This window comes from Dama dama, chromosome 20 (genome assembly GCF_033118175.1).
Source record: "Dama dama isolate Ldn47 chromosome 20, ASM3311817v1, whole genome shotgun sequence".
Classification (NCBI taxonomy): Eukaryota; Metazoa; Chordata; class Mammalia; order Artiodactyla; family Cervidae; genus Dama; species Dama dama.
In genome coordinates, this window is record NC_083700.1 from 5,531,776 (window position 1) to 5,550,470 (window position 18,695).

The window sequence follows — 18,695 nt, forward strand, 5'->3', positions numbered from 1 at the left end:
CATTCTGTGTTGCCATGGAGATGAGGTGAACTGTTTACCTTGGACACAGAGACTGACGCCTAACTGGTGCTTGGGATGTGGGCCTTTTCTTCTTTTCTCGGGTCCCTTGTCTAGTGCTGAGACCTGAGACTTCCTCAGCCCAGGCTGCAAGGTGGGCCTGGTGGCCGGTGGTGTCCTCACATGTAGACACTGGTGTCTGCTTTCCTGGACCACGGGGCCCTGTATCCTGGGTCCACACTTTTCCTGTGTAGCTCCAGCCACAGGACTCCCCCATGTCTCATCATTGCTAATGGCATTGGCTCAGGAACGTCTGGGCCCCTGGAGAAAGCTCCCCGTGGCCTCTCCACCCTGCTGTTCCTCTTCCCCAGACGTGCACACCCTCTGAGGCCCTGAGGCCCTACTGGCCTGCATGCACATTCTCTCCCCTCTTCTCCAGTCTCAGGCTGAGCCCTTTTCCCGACCCCTGCCTTCTCCCCTTGGCCTATCCGGACCCACTCCTCCTTCCTCCCTTGCATTTAGGCCCCTGCCTTCTCTAGCTCCTCTGGCTCATTGACACCCTTCTTTCTTCAATGCCTTTATTTTTTAAAATTGAAGTATAGTTGGTTTATAATATTGTGTCAGTCTTGGGCATACAGCAACGTGATTTAGCTATGCATACATATATATTCTTTTTCAGGTTCATTTCCGTTATAGTTTATTACAAGATATTGAGTTCAGTTCCCCGTGCAATATAGTAGGACCTTGTTTATTTTATATATGGTATAAGTGTAGTGCTATATAGTATAAACATAATACTATATATATAATAGTATTATCAATATATAGTGTATCTGCTAATCCCAAACTCCTAATTTATCCCTTCCTTCTTTCCCCTTCTATATGCCTCCATTTTTATTGATAGTCTTTTTTACCATGCCTAAAACTCATAACCAAATGCTATGTTATATTTATTGTTTCACACATGCTAACTCTCACAGGCTCGCTCTCTATTCCTTGAGAGCAGGGGGGTCACGATCTCTGTCATCCCCGGTGCTGAGTACCTGGTGATGTGCAAGTAGACTGTATATTCAGTGAGCCTCACTTGCCAGGTCCAGGTCTTGCTCCCCTGCTATTTGAAGTTCTCTCTTGACACAAGACACCCTCTCTGCCCTTCCCTGCCTGGCAGCGTCTGTGCATTGCCTGTCATTCACTTGCACCTCCAGTGACACCTGCATTCTGTCGCGTTCCCAGCCCCCTCCTCCAGCTCCTGTAAACAGAGTTATTATTTTGGCACTTGATCGTTGTCTGTTAATCTGGGATCTGTAAGAGCAGAGGCCAAATCTCCATCATCTCTGTAGCCCAGAATTGTCCTTCTGCAGTGCCCAGCTCGGGAGCCCACAATAAATGTTGAGTGGATGCTGTTGCAAAGTCCAAGGCAAATCTACAGAAACTTGATGTGGGTCTGAGTTGAGACCTCCTTGAAGGACTCTGTATAGGGCAGTTTCAAACTGTAGCTGCAGGGACGTCATTATTCTAGAGAGCTTTACCTCCTGCCTCTTGAATGTGAAATACTGCCTTGCATCTATGCTCAGGGAGTCTTCTGATCCTCTAGCACAGGGCAGCGGCTGAAATAGTTTCCTATATATTCTGTCCTCATAAATTCCTCCCTTGCTTCTTTCCCTCCCCCTCCACACACCACAAGTCCCAGAGCCTTCCTCTTCTCCCCTGCCTGAAGGACATTTATGAGGACCATCACGGGGGGAGCATCTGAGCCCTGTTCCTGCCTCCCCCTTCCCTCACTTGAGGGTCTGTGGCCCCCCTCCCTCACCTTCGCCTCCTGGGCCAAGCTCTGACATCTCTTGCCCAGTTTATGGGCCGTTGGGATTTTTCCAACAACCTGAAATGAATCTGGGAGGCCCCACAGGTGGTACAGCCTGTCTCGGAGCCATAAACCATGGCTGGTCTTTCATCTGCCATTGCTTATGTCACGAACGAGTGGGAGGGCCAGGCAAAGGGGAGCTATAGCCCCTGAGCCATTCCAGATTTCCTTTTTTACAAGAAAGCGGGAAGAAAGGCCCTGAGAAACATGCTCCAACTTTGTGCCAAGCAAATTCATTTCAGCCTGGTAGGCTGTGCGTGGAGACTTAATCTCTGGACCTTCCCTCTAGGAGTCAGATTTATGCTGCGTTTGTGTCTAAATGGCCTCCAGGGATGCTGACATTTGTTGTTGGAGACAGCAAGTGGTGTTCCTTTCATCTCCGCTGAGGGGTGTCAGCTTAAATTATGAGGGATCGCTCTGGCCTGCATCTGGGTGTGGGAGCCTCTGGCGAGGCAGAGGGGCCAGCCCTCCCTCTGCTCCCGCGACGTCTCTGCTGTTAGAAGGTTTCTCTTCATCTTCTGCTCTGTGGTACTCCTGCTGGCCCAGTAAGAAATCTCCTGGCTCGTTTAGAACTTTCCTTTCTCTTGGACAAATCACTAAGTATATATTTTAGGCACTGCGTACTTGCATGGAGAAGTTGGTGTCAGAGTCAGGCAGCCCTCCGCTGCTGAAGGAGGAGGCAGGAGCCTGTGTTAACATCCCAGGAGTGGCCTGGAAATTCCCCGAAAGAGTCAGAGGGCACTGCTGTGCTCATGTTCACCACCTGGCAGGCTGAAGCCAGCGATGGTCTGCACTCCCCTTGGCAGCTGGGTCGAGACATCTGTCTGCATTTTGGGAGATGCCCAGAGGCGCTCCGTTCCTCCGTCTTCAGACTCTCTCTTGCTCAGATCTGCCAAGACACCTGAAATTTCACAGTGGTGAATGTTGGGTTGGAGGCATTTCCTGTTCCATGTCTGTACATTGCTGACGGTGCCAGAGGACACATCAGACTATGGCAATCACTAACTCCTCAGTGTGGAACAGTGCCTCCTGCTCCAGACGCAGAGCCTGAAAGCCTGGAGCACAGGATATGTACGTTTTGACGGAGAACAGGTCAGGAGCAGTCCAGGGCAGGGGTCGGCACACTGTGGTATGCAGGCCAGGTCTGGCCGGGTGCCTGTTTGGGAAATGGTTTTATTGGAACCCAGCCATGCCTCTTCATCCTGTCTCTGCTGCCTTCACACTACAATGGCCGAGTTGAGTGATTGCAATAGAGACCGTACGACCTGCAAAGAATAAAATACTTTACTCCCTGGCCTTCTACAAAAAAAGTTTGCAGATGCCTACTCTAGAGCATCTAGTGTTTCTTGGAAGGCAAAATGGGGCCCCTTAGGAGACAGAAGAGAAAGACTGAACAGCAATAAGGAGGAATCAAAGGGAGAAAATGCAACACAAAAATGATAGAAACACTCCAGGGTCAGATCTTAATCTCATCCTCCCTCTCCTCCCACGTCTGCCCATCTTCCTTCTCCTCCTCTTCTGAAAACAAATGTTTTCATCTGTCCTCTCAGGGCTGTAGAGAAAATGAGTGAGCAGCTCCTTGTGATGCTCTTTACGTCCACCAAAAATGGGCACCAAAGGCTGCCCTAGGAGACGGTTCTTTTTGCCCTGCCCCTGGCTGTTCCATGATGGGATCTTAGGAAATGTGCACGTGCCTTAGCAGGGGTGAGTCCAGAGTACACAGATGTCAGGGGCCCCAGCCAACCACTCCTGGGGCTGTGAACAAACTTCACCCATCACATCTTCCTTCTGGAACCAGCCCTGATCCCCTGTCCCTCCCTCTTCCTCCTCATAAACACTCACACACTCACTTTCTATAAAACCAACTCACAGGGCAAGCTAGGGTCATGTCTACAAAGAGAGAGGAATGAATGCTCACACTTAAAACCATAACTCAGACTCCCATCAATGTACAACTGTTAGTAAGAGAAAACACGGATCTCAGATTAAAAACACGTCCTTTGAAATGATGGTGATTTACTACGTATGTATCATACTTAGACAGTGCTAAACCCTTTACATATATCATCTCATTTAATTCCAATAACAACAGTGTCACTTTCTCCAATAAGAAAATTGAGTCTTGGGAATTTCTTGAGAATCACACATCATCACCGGCAAGGCCAGAATTGAAACCCGAGTTCCTATGGCTCCAGAGCCCATGCTTGTGGGCACCGTGCCAGCATGCTTTTCTGAATGGTGTCAGCATATATGAGCCAGTATCATGGAATATAGCATTATTTTAGATTTTTCAATAATTGCATCATCTTAGTCATCAATACGCATTTGCATCAAGTTATGTGACTATAAAAGAACCAGACTGACTCTGTAAGACGTTTGCAAATACCATTTTATGGACAAAACAGGTATAAGACATGTAGTTTCTGAAGGTGATAAAATTGCATTTTAAAATCAGTTCTGTGCTTTGGATTGCTCACTCATTTGTTCCAGACTCAGTAACCTTGTAGTCATCTGCCTTGCAGGAGATCTGCACAATGCTTGGCATGGGGTGTCACCCACGTTACCTCAGAAATAGTACCCAAAGCATCAGCAGTATCAGAGGAGCATCATTTGATCCCAAAGAATCCACTCAGAATTATTGGCTTCACAAAAGGCTGAGTTTTGGGAGTCTCCAAGCAGTAGGATGTAGGGCCCAGCAAGGATGAATCTGCACCATCAATGGCCTCCTTTTTTCTACCTTTTCTCTCCTTGTGGGATCTTAGTTCCCCAAGGCTTTTAGTTCTTACATGCTTGTTTTTTTCTTGAAAAAAAAAAAAAAAAAAAACCCTTCTAGAAAGATCCTAAAACCCCTTACATCTGACTTAGATCAGCTTACTGAATTCTCCCCTGGGAAAAGAAGCCTAAGAGTTGAAAAGACCAGAGTGGCTAATCCCTGTCATGAGGAGTCTTCTTTAATCTCACCTTCATCCATCTTTTAGGTTTTATCATTTGTACTCTCATAGGGAGTGAGGCAGAGAGGAAAAGATGTCCTTCCCATAACACCCAATAAAAGCCTCCTCTGTGCCTGTGTTAGTTGCTTTGGATATTCTTGTCTCCAGGGCAGGCTCAGTGTAGGGCATCCCTCACACAGGATTGAACTTAAAACAAGAGGACAGAGCTGGATGGAGACCCAGGTCTGCCTATGTCAGACTCCGTTCAGTTACACTGCAAGGGTCATGCCATCAAGGAACTCAGAGGTTCATCTTCCTTCACATTCAGACTGTATGTCTAAAAGTTCATAGAGGAGGTGCCAGACTCTGCTGCACCCCCCGTCTGGTCACTCTCTCTCTCTCTCCCTCGCAGACTTGGCCCCATCAAGGCTGGTCTCACGTGTCTTCTCTCACCGACGCCGTTCATCCTGAGGGTATCCCCTGGGTCCTGGCGAGGCTGGACCCCAGCAAGTGGCGCCACGAACAGGGAACCCGAAGCCCTTTCTATCCTTCCTGTTTTTCTAATCCCCCGGTCCTGGATGCAGGAATTTGGTCGAAGGGCCACAGCTTGAGCTGAGGATTGGAGACTGATCACCTCTTCTTGACAGAGAACTCGAATTCCGATCAGATGCCTCATGACCTGCAACCAAGACATCCTGTGCGGGCAACTCAACAAGCCTCCATACCCACATGGGGACAAATTAAGTCGCTTTGCCATCAAGCACAGAGAATAGCTTCTCTACAGGGATCTTCAGCCTCCCCTAAAAGAACTCTCCAGCAGAACACTCAGAAGCTCGTGACTGAGATCCATCTGGCTGTCTTAAAAAATAAAAAAGGGGGAGATGCTGGGAGCCAGCACACGAGATCCCACCCATGACAAGGTCGTGAGGAGGAGACCTGACAAGCAAGGCAGATCAGGACTTCAGGGATTTAGAAAAGCTCCCTGGCGCTCACCTTAAAGATGATCTCTGTCTTTCTGATGCTTGCTATATTAGACTACTCCCTAATTTCTGTGACATGGGTAGAAGGCCTTCCCCGATCTCTTTCCAAACAGAATCAACTTAGAACTGTAATTAATATGTCCGCCGGACGGTGGTATCCTATGAGATTATCCAGGATGAAAGGAGTGTTTCAATTTAGACCCCTTCGCTGGCATTCTAGCCTGCTTGGCAAATGCGTACTAATGTACATAACTGCTCACAACACCTTAATCACAAACAGCATAAAGAACCTGATCACATAAAGGCCCTAATAGGCACAGAGCCCTCCGGGGGTGAGGAAGCCCTATTAGAGAACATAAAATATTATTCTAAAAGTGGTTATAGTTAAAGATTTAGAAAAATAAGAGTTTAGAATTGTTCATTTTAACCAGGAATGCTAAACAGGGGCTCCCTCACCGGAGCTGCAGAGTCTTTGTGTGGTAAACCTTTTAGATAAATTTAACTGATAACTTCTGCAAAAGGACTGACCTTTGTGTTCATTAAAGAATAGATTACAGAAAATAGCTTTGCATTCACCTAGGTCATAAAATGTCAATAGGACCCAAGGCCAGAAGATAATGTACAAGACTCTCACAAAGAAGTATGCAGAAAACACCCTGGTTTCGTGAAGGATGAGCCAATGTAATATTAAACAATCTTCCCCTTAAAAATGTACTAACTTAGAATATAAAAGCTACTGTAAAAAAAATAAAGATTTGCCAGACTCTGCTGCAAAAAATAAAATAAAAGTTCATAGAGGAAAGCATCTTAGCCATTCTCTTTCAGATGAAAATAAGGTTTTTTGGCTATAGCAGAGCCAAAAAGTAGGATTAAACTAAGTCTAAACTCAAACATGGTATGCAAAAAAGCATCTTTCCAGAGGAGGTTGGCATGAAGAACTAGGATCTGGAGCTCACACCCAGTGGGTCCCCTCATCCGAGATTTCTTGAAGTGGCCAGAAGGGGACCAGAATGAGGGGACTGGAGCCGAGGAAGCTCTTGGGACAAAGGTTTCTCCTGGATGAAAGAGGGCAGCTGAGCTGTGTAAGGACCCAGAGAGAAATGAGGGTCTTGTTAGGGTAATGCGACTACACACTGCCTGTGGCTTTTAATGCCAAAAGTAGGAAGGAATCTCTCTCACAGGGATATTTCCTAGATCCTGGAAGCATCTTCTCAGAAGTGTGAAATCTGTGGGATGCAAAAGGTAGCCTGGGAATGAATGTCATATGTACTAGAGGCTTTATTTCCTTCAAGTTACTCCTTGTATTGATCACTGCTGATAAAGTTGAAATAAACACATAAATAGTTACTTTACTAGAGAATTATTTCTTTTATAGACACGCAGTTTTGACTAATTGCCTATTTTCTGTCTCTGTACATAGTTTTATGCTGGTCTTCTGCGGCCTTTTAAACAGTATTGTTTTTTACCTCCTGGCAGTGGTTAGTATTTCAGACATAGTATCTAGAAGTTATATATAAATTATCCAGGTCAAGAAAACTACACAAACTATTAGTATACTAATAACCAATGCTTACTGGGCATTTATTATATGCTTATCAGCCTTCTGAATGCCTTCTTGGTAACCTCATTGAATCCTCAAATAACCTCAGTGAAGTGTTCTCCTCTATCCTGATTTTACAGAGAAGAAAATTGATCCACAGAGAGTTAAGTCACTTGCTCAAGGCCACACAGCTAGTAAATGTGGAGCTAGGAGAATGTCCTCGGCGGAAGTCCTGAGCTGTGATGGTGGACTTCCTGGTTCCTATCTCCAAGTTTCAGAAGTTTTTCCTTAGCCCCTTCCTGGGGGCTTTGGGATCAATACCACACGGGTTGTAGCATTCATATCTTAAGTCATCCTCAGAACGTGGACCTGAGTGTCTTATTATGGAATAACATACAACTCCAGGTAGCAGCCTTGAAGGACTCAACACATTACTTCTGCTTCTTTCAGGGAAAAGTGATGATGAGGAAAGTCTTTGCAAGTCAGCCCACGGGGCAGGGAAAGGAGCCTCTGAGGACAGCAAGGACCATAAGCGCCCCAAACGTCCCAGAACCATCCTGACAACCCAACAGAGGAGAGCATTCAAGGCCTCGTTTGAAGTATCCTCCAAGCCGTGCAGGAAGGTACAGAGGGGAAGAAGGGAAGAAGGGGGATAAGGCCCCTCTTCTCTGCGTGTGCCCTGGACTCCTTTGGGGTGTCGATGGGCACCAGGGTGGGGAGTGCTGTTCAGACAGTCTGGGCAGGTGGCCCTGAGCCCCATTGGAGGCTCCAGGGATCACTGTAGCTGTGGCTGGGGCAGTGGTAGAATCTCCTTTTGCTTTTCGGCATGCACCGTTCCAACTGGCTACTTCCTCTTACCTTTCATTTCATGGAGAGCAATGAGGAGAATAATAAGGAGTTCCAGTTGGGGTATAGGTCAAAATGTTACAATAGAGGAAAAATACAGTGGGTTGTAGCACATGTTCTTTTTTTGGCCCAGTTTGTTCTGCTTAAGGTGGTGATTTTGGCATTCATCCATGTTGCAGTTCACCCATTTTTGTTGTTGCATGGTATTCCGTGGGTATACCATGGGTTGCTTGTCCATTTATCTGTTGATGGGCATGTGGATTGTTTCCAGTTTGGGGCTGTTACAGACAAGGCTGCTGGGAACAGATGTGTAAAAAAAAATACAGTGACTTAATGAGACAAGAGTTCGTGGTGCTCTCACATCATAGTCCAGAGGTGAGCAACACAAGATTGGCCGAGAAATTCTGTCTCATCACATGGGTCTAAGGGACTGCTCCAGATGTCACCATTTTTTGCAGTTACCATGGTGGAAAAAGAGGGAGTAGGGTGGGGGGCGGGGACAAGCAGTTGCTTTTTACAGGACATACACACCCTGGGATTTTTTGCATCACTCTCACGTGTTGCCTAGAATTTAATCCCGTGATTACAAAGGGACCTGGGAAATGAGTCCATCTGGGTATCCATATAAATTCCTAAAACTTAGGAATTCAGTTGCTAAGAGGAAGAAAGAGAGAATTCATTTTGGAGACAATTAGTAGTCTCTGTCACAAATAGCTGCATTTACTTGTTAAGTACCCACCATTTATTGACTCTGCCATACTAGGTACTGTCTTTTATGCAACAAAAATAAGAAAACAAGGGTTCCTGAAATTGAATTGAAATTCGTAGAAGAAAGACATTTAAAAATTTTTAGCATTGTTTTTCCTCTCTCCCTCTGTGTAGGAATCAGTTTTTGCTACGGTAACAAATAAAATCTTAGCAGCTCCAACAAACATTTATTTCCTCCTGCTAGGCTGTGGGTTGGTTGGGGCCCAGCTGGGTTCAGGTTCAGGTCTGCCCCCCATGTCTGTCATTAAAGGGTCCAGGCCAAAGGAGCAGCAGCCACCTGGGGCACATGGGTCTCCTGACGATGGCAGAAGGCAAGAGTCTGAGTTCCACTGGGCATGCCCAGTGGATCTCCATGGAGATCACTCACTTTACATCCGGTAACAGTCCATGGGCCACAGCAAGTCACGTGGGTAAGCCCACTGTGAGTGCAGGGGAGGCGCATAGCCATCCAGGAGTGGGGAGGATGGTTATTTGCTGAACCACAATACATCCTCCCACCACTTCTGACTTTTGAAGTTTCAACTGCAGAATGCTTTCCTTCCCTGACCTCACTGCCCCATAAGTTCCAACAGAAAGAGCTGGTAGAAAGTGAGCCCCAAAGTAGGCCTGCACAAGGGCCAATTCCCACTTCCCTCAGCAGTTTACTTGTTCTGCATGTACTAGACCCCCGGCCTCTGTGTGGCCTGTGCCCACTGCCTGTCCCTGGGCCACCAGCAGGGAGGAGATGTGCGCTGGGACACTGGGGAGAAATCTCTGAGGGCCAAGACAGAGGGGCAGCCTGGAGCCAAGAGAAGGGACAGGTCACTCGTGTCTGGGAAATCAGGCGAGGCTTTGTGGAGCAGGTGGCCTCTGAGCCGGGCCTCTGAAGGATGGATAGGGTTTCTGCAGGTGGCCGTGGGCCCCTGGGTACACTGGTGTTTAAGTTGGCTTAGCAGAAGGATGTGCTTTAAAAATCTCCTCTAATCATCCCATTTCTCCTAAGCTTGAGTGAGTGGCGTGACAAAGGTAGACGCTTCCCAAGGCCTCCCAGCGCTTCCAGCTTGCCCTATTTATACGTTTACTGAAGGCGCTCCTAAGTCTGATCTCCTCAGAATCTAACCATGAGGAGCCAGTGTGTCTCAGGGCCACTCTTGGGAGATCTGTGCCTCTTCCCCCTTCCCTTCTGGCCCGTCCCTCGCCACGTGCCTGTGTGGAGGGCAGACGTTTAAACCCCTCTCTTCACGAGAGGGACCTCGATTGTCCTGTCCCTTCGTAGCCCCAGGCCACGTGCCCACCTCAGCGTGGTCTGCCTTGCTCTGTCAGATCCAAGATGGTTGTTGTCTTACCTTTCCTGAGGCTCGCTGTAAATATGAATATTCCTGTGACACCCAAAGTGATCTAGAGCTATAAGGGACAAAACCAAACATTTAAGTCAGTGAATTAGGTAGGAAAAGAGAGCAAGAGAGAACCATTTGTTTTTGCAAAGTGATTTTTCACCCTCAGTTCTCCTTAAGTAGGTTGTGGCATATACCTGGCATACAGCTAAAACACAAAAATAGATTTTGCTAGTATCTAAGAACCACTTGAAGGCCCAGGTTCCAGAGGATGAGAAACCCAGGAACACTTCTTAAAATACAAACCTAGATGAATGCTGCTGTTTCTCCTCACTTCCCTGGGGAAGCACTGTCTCTCCAGCTGAAGGGAAGCAATGCTCTGTTTGGGGTTTTGCTGAACGGTGAATATGCACCAGCTCCTGTGAGGTGTGGCCTGCTGGGCTCGCTGTGCACTGCACAGCGAGCATTCTGCCTTCTACTCTGACATGCCAGTGTTTCTGTATTTCTAATGTTACATGTTTTTAAGGTGAGGGAGACCCTGGCTGCAGAGACAGGGCTGAGCGTCCGTGTGGTTCAGGTGTGGTTCCAGAACCAGAGAGCTAAGGTAATCTGCTTCTTACTTCTGTCTCTGTGTGGCCGGTTTCCTGAAATAATTGTAGAATGTTGTCCTTGCCCACAAATTTTCTAACTTCAATTCATTGGATAGACTAGTTCTCTCAATTCAGAAAGTCTATGATGAGCAGTCATTTCAGCCACAGCATACTTGCAGAAGGGCATTTGTTCTAGTGGGATGCTGTTATTTCCCTCGTGATTGTGACTGTCAGTCATTTTCATGAAGAAATACCTTTCTGTGTCTTTTGGTAAAAGCAGGTTCTTTGATTCCTATTCATTTAACCCAGATGCCAGAGTACCTTTGAAATTTCAGAGGGAAGCCAACATAGCACCCATATGATTGGTCTAAGACAACATCATGGCGCATGGAATGGATGGCCTAACTCACCTTTCCTCGGGCCCCACCTGTCCCTGTTATATAGTCATATTGTCTAATGCATCCGACCAAAGTATGCATGCCCCTGCCGTGGTCTCTCGTTGACCTTAGACCTTTACCTGTTTATCTTCCTACCTGTACACGTGCGTGTGTTGGGCTTCCCAGGGGCTCAGTGGTAAAGAATCTGCCTGCCAATGTAGGAGACGCAGGAGATGTGGATTTGATCCCTGGATTGGGAAGATTCCCTGAAGGAGGAAATGGTGACCCACTCCACTATTCTTGCCTGGAAAACTCCATGGACAGAGGAGCCTGGTGGGCTATCACCCAAGGTGTTGCAAGGGTTGGATATGACTGAGCACACACACACACATGTGTTAGTGGCCCATTTCTCTAGACCTCTAATCTTTAGTGGGCGATGGATTCGTATCTCATTAGCTGATCATGATGGGTTAAGATACCATTTCCATAACTGAATTCCTCAGACTGGGCTTCTGGTATGTAGTCCATGGTCTTTTTCAATAGGTTTGAGAGAACCTATAGCCTATGTATTCATAAGCAGGGAACATATTCGAAGTTCTGAGAAATCTTGCAGTAAAGAAGTTTTTAAAAAATCTAATGTTCCCTACACACACACACACACACACACACACACACGCACACACACCAAGGACCTCATGGTACCCTAATGTTCCACAGAAGACACTTTGAGAAAGATTGAGTTGATGTGTTCCTTCTGGGAAGTTAGTGTGCTAACAGGGTGCTCTGGGAGACAAGCTCCTTACCTAAAGGCTTGCATCTGCTGGTAGGAGTCTCTGCCCCAGGGGCCAGGGGTTGGAACGACCTCTTGGCTCATGCCAGATCACAGCTTTCAGCAGGCCCTTACTGCACAGCTAAGCTGGGCTACAGACTGCACGTGCCTCTCTTATACCTCACAGTAAACTGTGACGCCGTCAGCAGCAGGTTTTATGTGCTGAGAGGGCATCCCTGTTCCTGCTAAGAGCAGTTTCCCTGTGGCTTCCTAGCCAGCTGTCTTTCCACGGCTGCGGTGTAGAAATCCCTCAGCCGCCATGCATCAGGCTCAAGGCACCGTTCCTGAAATGTGGATTCTCTCCTGAGTAAAAGCTAGGGAAGGGGTCCCTCTGCTTTTGCCCTGAGCCAACTCCCCCTGACCTAGCTGTGAGAACCTGCTGCAGGCCCCCTGACTTCTAATCCTGAGTTCTCTCCTCCCCAGATGAAGAAGCTGGCCCGGCGGCAGCAGCAGCAGCAGCAAGATCAGCAGAACACCCAGAGGCTGAGTTCCGGTAAGCTGGCACCTCCTCCTGGCCAGGCCTCTCCTGCCCGGGGCTGCCAACTGCCCTGCCCTTGGACGACATTGCTGGGCTCCCTGAAGCCCATCCCACACTCACTTGGGAGAAGGGGCCTTCCAGGGAGGACCAAACCATGGGAACTGTGAGTGCAGAGGGTGCCGGCTGAAGGCCCAGAGCTGTGGCTCAGAGGTGGCACTAGCCAAGTCCAAAGCCCACTTGGCAGATCCTGCTGTGGTACCCGGGCCTGTGTTGAGGCCTACCTGCAGAGTCAAGGACACGCCCAGCTTCTCATCCAGCCAGGCCCTGCTTCTCGGCAGATCAGTTTCATAGAACACACCACAGTGATGTACAATCCTTTCCAAAATACTATGAAATAGTAAAAATAATGATAGTGGGAAAACAAACACTCCTAGGTTGAGCACTCTTGCTCTCATGCTGACCTGACTCACAGCCACCAACCCCCAAGGTGAGCAGAGGAGTTATTAATGTTTCCATCTTACAGATGAACAGAGGCTCTGCAAGGTGGACCACAGTCCTAGATCAGTGAAGGATGGAGTTGGGCTGGAACCAGTCTCTCTAAGGCCCACTTGGTCACGCTGCCTTAACTCGCCCTTACCTCCATGTACCTTCATTTGTTGTTTTTTAATAGGGGCAATGTGAGGATTGGGGAGCGTGTGAAACAGGACAAGCTGTAGGACCCTTTAAGGAAGTTAAGAGAAAAAAAGCAAGAATGACTATATTAAAACAATATCATTCTTAACAGGATATGCCCCCAGCCTCAGCTGTCCAGCAGAATTTCCTGAGTGGTCTGTTTGTGCCCTGGAGCAGGGATTCTCACCCTTTCCGGTGCACCGAAACCACCTGGTGTTTGGTATAGATTCTGATTCTTGAGACTATAGTGGGCCTGAAGAGTCTGCACTTGTAATAAATGCTCATTCTGCCGGCCTGGGGGCCACACTTGGAAGGCTGTGGAAAGTGACATTGGTTGTCTGGCCCCTAAACAGAGCTCCTTACCTTCATGGACCTTGCCTTATGCTTGATGCCGGGGCTAGGCTCCATCAAGAATTTGATTTTCCCAGTCAAGAGTTCTTTCTATACCTTTGAGGCCAAATTGTATGTTAATGACAAGAGAGATGCTCTGGTAGAAAAATCAAGCAAGAACATGGGCAGCTGGGCAGAGTGGAGCCAAGCTGGTCAGGAGACCTGAATTTGCCCCGGGTCTACGCACAGTGCTGTTTGGAGATATGACATCTGCCATTCTGTCTCTTTGCACCTCAGGCTTGCGTCCCTAGGGTAGGGTAGTGCTGTCTGATAGTCCAGTCACACAGCCCTGTGGGCCTCAGAGAGGGTCACAGATCAGACAGGGCCTCAGGAGGAGCCAGGCAAGCTGAGTCATACAGGCCAGCACGCTCAAAGGGAGGAGAAGGCATCATGGTGTTATGAGAACACAGACTCCTAGTGCTGGGACTTTGAAGAATTCTATGAGCAGTTCCTAGGGTAGACTTAACGAAGGTGGAACTAGAGCCTCTGAGAGTTAATGCAGCCACGTTCAGAGAACCACAGCAGGATGTGGAAGGAGGAACTGAGTCCTCCTTTTCTGATAAAATTGTGTACACAGCAGAGCACGTTGCAGACCCAAAGCACATACCCACCATCTCACGGAGTCTTCGTATCAGCTCCACAAGGTCCCCTGGATCCATACGATGAACCCCACCTGACTGATAGGATCCTAGTGGGGTGACACTGGGAGCATCTTTAGACGTGTCTACTCCACTGGCTGCCAAGCCTGTGTGTAGCATCAAATGCCTTTGTCTTAATGATGTGGTTCAAGGAAGCTCTCCAAGTACAACCCTCATCCTGCAGCTCTATCCTTCAGCATAATCACTGGTGGCCCATGGTAGGGCACAAGCTGGGAACCACTGATGTCACCTCATCCCTTCCCTTCTGTAAATGACGAAAGTAAAACGATGTTTGCATGTCCACACAACGTGTGTGGTCCCCAGCCAGTGGGGCACGTGAAGCTCAGAGCTTGTTCAGAGGCCCTGCCCCACCTTCAGCATGAGATACTGGGCTGCACATGGAGAACTGTTTATCTTCTTCTTTGTCCCACAGCTCAGACAAACGGTGGCGGGAGCGCTGGCATGGAAGGGATCATGAACCCCTACACGGCTCTGCCCACCCCACAGCAGCTCCTGGCCATAGAGCAGAGTGTCTACAGCTCAGACCCCTTCCGACAGGGGCTCACCCCACCCCAGATGCCTGGAGACCACATGCACCCCTATGGTAAGAGGGACTCAAGCCCCGCAGGGACCTCGCACAGCTTGCTTGCGTGAGTTTTTTATCCCCTCCCAGTCCCCCTCTCTATGCAGTTCCTAGTTGCCCATTAAAGTTCCAAAGCAGAATAAGTGTCCCACAAAATACTGCTAGAATCACATAACCTATGGCTCCAGAAGTAACACCAGAACACATATCCATGAGTCATGTTTCCATTTATTCTCCTTTTTCAAAGTTTTTTATTTGTTTGAAAAGGAGGTTGTGTTTTCCTTTTTTGTGTAGACGTTTTTGTTGGGATTTAACTTCCCAAGTCTTCCATTTCATGCCAGATACCACACTTGCGGGAGTAGGAAATGGCAACCTACTCCAGTATTCTTGTCTGGAGAATCCCATGAACAGAGGAGCCTGGCAGGCGACAGTCTCTGAGGTCGCAGAGTCAGTCATGACTGATCAGTTAAGCACATCCATGCACACTTCCCTCGCTGTGGCACATGTTCATGCCAGGTACCACACTCATGCAGTGCGTGGGACCCACGTGTGATCCCTGGGTCAAGGAGAGCCCCGGAGAACGGAATGGCTTCCCACTCCAGTATTCTTGCCAGGAGTATTTCATGAACAGAGTAGCCTGGTGAGCTTCAGTCCCTGGCGTCGCAAAGAGTCGGACAGGACTGAGCAACTAACACTATCACCTTCACCACACTTACAAGTTCATAAGCATTATCAGCAGTGATATAGTCAGGGGCCTTAATTATGCAAACTCTTACATAGGAAAGAATACATAGAAAAGCACAGAAAAAAAAGGTTCTAATTGGACTCTCCTATTATGGACACTAGTAGGTATTCTCATGTAATTCCTAGAACATAAGCTGACTTGTGAAGTAAAGTCCCAGTCCCACTGCAGCCTAAATGGGGTTGCTTTAAAGGCAGGGTGTGGGGGCAGCTGAGATTCCCCCACTTTCCTGGCTTGCTTCTGAAGCCAGTGGACAGCAGCTGGGGCCTGGATGCCCTGATGGAGTGGGCAGGCTTTAGAGTTGAAGGCTGAAGTTCAATCTTAGAGTCAAATATAGGCCACTAGGTTTTTATACAGAGAAGGTATATGGCCTATGTAATGCATTTGCCTGTACTGTGAAATCTGTAGTCAGTAACCCTGATAGCTAAAAACAAAGTTTTATACAGTAAGCCTTCAAAATGTTAGTATCAGAGATACATGCCTCAGTGCACAGATTTTGTCAACTTCTTTTTTGCCTTCATTATAAAATTAGCTATATTGTTGAAATCAGCCCTATCTTTCCCTGTGATGTGTTTAGCAAATATTTATTAAGATCCAGTCACTTGCAGGGCCATCATTGCCTAACCTCATTCATTCATACACACATAGATATATATGCATGTGCTCAGTGACAGCCATCCCCTTTGCTTCCTGAGAAGACACATCTATGCCTGTCTTCACTCCACTGCTATGTGAAAACAGGACATATAGCTTTGGTTTTTTTGCCAATTCATACATTTTCAGAGTCCTAGGGGTCTTGTTACGTAAATTGCTCCTGTGATGAATCCTTTAGTAAAATGAATAATTAAAGCCACATGACGAGTTTTATAAACAGCAGTGTTCTCTCTCCCATTTACTTGAAGCGGAGGTGAAATGTCCACGCCTCAAGCTTCTGGTCACAGCGGTCCCCCAGCTCCTCCTCAATTTGCCCTCCCAGTTTCATTGTCAAAGGTTTCACTAGTTGAGTGTGGACACCTAACCGCCCTCTCCTTTGCAGCACAAATCTGGGGAAAGGGCTGGCATTCAGTATGCTTGTGCTGTTTGAAAGGACAAGTGTTATCGCCAGTGGTTTCGTGAGCATCCTTCACAGAGTCGCTGTTCGTTTTCTTACCCTCCCTCCTGCAAGAACCTTCTCTGTGGCCGGAGTCCTCTAGAAGCCCTGCGCCTGTCTCTGCAGCCTGCGGCGCTGGGTCCCGCCCACTCCGCACCTCCAGTGTCTAAACACTCGGACGTTTGCCTATGCTGCGCTCCGTTAGCCCTCCTTTGTCAGATCCCAGTTTACATTATTTTCAGTTGTCCCACGTTAGGCATAACCCTCTGAGGAGGTCTTTCTGGGCAGGGATTATGCCCCCCCCTACTCTTCTGTGTCACCCCCAGCGCCCCCCGTCCCCAGCACCCAGTAGAAGGCGTACCACCGTGGGGACGGGGTGGTGCGCCTAGATCGCGCAGGCCGATTTCAGCTGAATGCCCCAGCTTCGAGTGAGTCCCTGCTTCTGGACCTTCATGCAGTGTTTCGTCTCCGTTTCAGGTGCTGAGCCCCTCTTCCACGAGCTGGATAGTGAGGACACCTCCCTCAGTAACCTGGGTGACTGTTTCCTAGCAACCTCAGAAGCCGGGCCCCTGCAGTCCAGAGTGGGAAACCCCATCGATCATCTGTACTCCATGCAGAATTCTTACTTCACCTCTTGAGTCCTCCCCCTGAATTCTGCGGCTCAGCTCCCATTCTGGAACAACTGTATTACGTGAGGGGTCGACTGGCTTTAGTATGGGGAGGCAGGGAAGAGGTGGGGTGGGTGGGAGTTCTGTTGGGGATGCTTTGTATAATGATATGGTGTAGCTTGGCATTTCCAAAGACTGAATACATTACGGATTGCATAGTTTAATGTTTCTAATAAGAGTCTTAGTGTTAGGTACGAAAATGTGTTTATCATTAAGGACAGGGACTTTTAATATAGGCATTTTCATGCAAACTAGATACTAGAGACCCCTAGCAACTTCCCACCATTTTGGGGGGAATCTCTTGTCGAGAGGTGCATATGTCTACCCATCCACACACCCATAGACAGACAGACGGATAGATAGATGTGTGCGTGAGTGTGTAACCTTTCATACTTTATCATCAAAGTTTATTCCTAATTATAACAGACACCAACTGTACAGCAAAAAGTAACTTTATTTTCAGTGTGAACTATATTTAAGGAAATGCTTGATGCACTTAAGTTATAAAATGAGATAATTTACTTTTATAAACTTTATTTTGAGTTTGAAGAGACTTGTGGGCAGGGCAGAGAGCGCCGCTCCACTGAGGCCCGTAGCTTTGAGTGCTTGAGTTAATTCTGTTTTCAGAGAGTGTTGTTGAGGTCTGGAAAGCAATTACCCTGTGTGGCTGACAGTATTTACTGGTGGATTCTTGCTCTGTTTGAGGTGGAATCAATCACTGGGCTTGTGGGGGGGACAGAACAATTCCTGATCATTAGGAAATTTAAAGCCTAGACTCTTAAGAAATTTAAAGCCTAGACTCTTTGGCTTTCTTTGAAATTCAGACATGTGACTGTTGGGAAGTCACACGACTAGGAAGTTGACTAGGAAAGTCAATTCTGCTCTTGAACTTCACCGTCTGCAAGTGTGGGATGAGGCTGATAGTATTTACCTACCTCACTGGGGACACTGAGGCTTAGTTCAACCCCAGGACACATGAGCAGGGCTGAGACTAATATCTATACTTGCTTAAAATCCAACCAACCAGCCACTTGGCAAAGGAGGGTACCTGGGCCTATATGGCAGGAGCCCGAGGGCAACTCTGCCTGCCATAGTACCCCCTGCAAGCCTTGGCTGCACATACTACATCAGGGCAGCCTGGGGACTAGAGGCTTTCGATGGGGAGGAGGCTGTGACAAACGGGTTGGACAGGTTATTATCATGTTTTAGACCAGAGGTTGCAGCCTGTAGGCCTGTATTTTATGGCCTGCCTCCTAAGAAGAGTTTTTATATTTTTAAAGGGTTGTAAAAAAGGGGGGGGGGGGTGGAGAATATGCAACAGAATATATGTGAGCTGGAAAGCCTGAAATAGTTACTATCTGTAATATCTGGCTCTTTTCGTGAAAAGTTGGCTGACCCATGGT

General features: G+C 47.8%; 1 protein-coding gene across 1 annotated transcript in view; it reads left to right on the forward strand.

Moving 5' to 3' along the window:
* Nucleotides 1-17,334, forward strand: part of LMX1A (LIM homeobox transcription factor 1 alpha) — a 165,493-nt gene extending 148,159 nt beyond the window's left edge. The window contains exons 5-9 of the mRNA XM_061119791.1: nt 7,759-7,931; nt 10,762-10,839; nt 12,455-12,524; nt 14,643-14,813; nt 17,102-17,334. Coding sequence (XP_060975774.1) covers nt 7,759-7,931; nt 10,762-10,839; nt 12,455-12,524; nt 14,643-14,813; nt 17,102-17,262 — 653 coding nt within the window. The 3' untranslated portion in view covers nt 17,263-17,334. The remainder of the gene's footprint in view (nt 1-7,758; nt 7,932-10,761; nt 10,840-12,454; nt 12,525-14,642; nt 14,814-17,101) is intronic.
* Nucleotides 17,335-18,695: the final 1,361 nt, after the last annotated feature.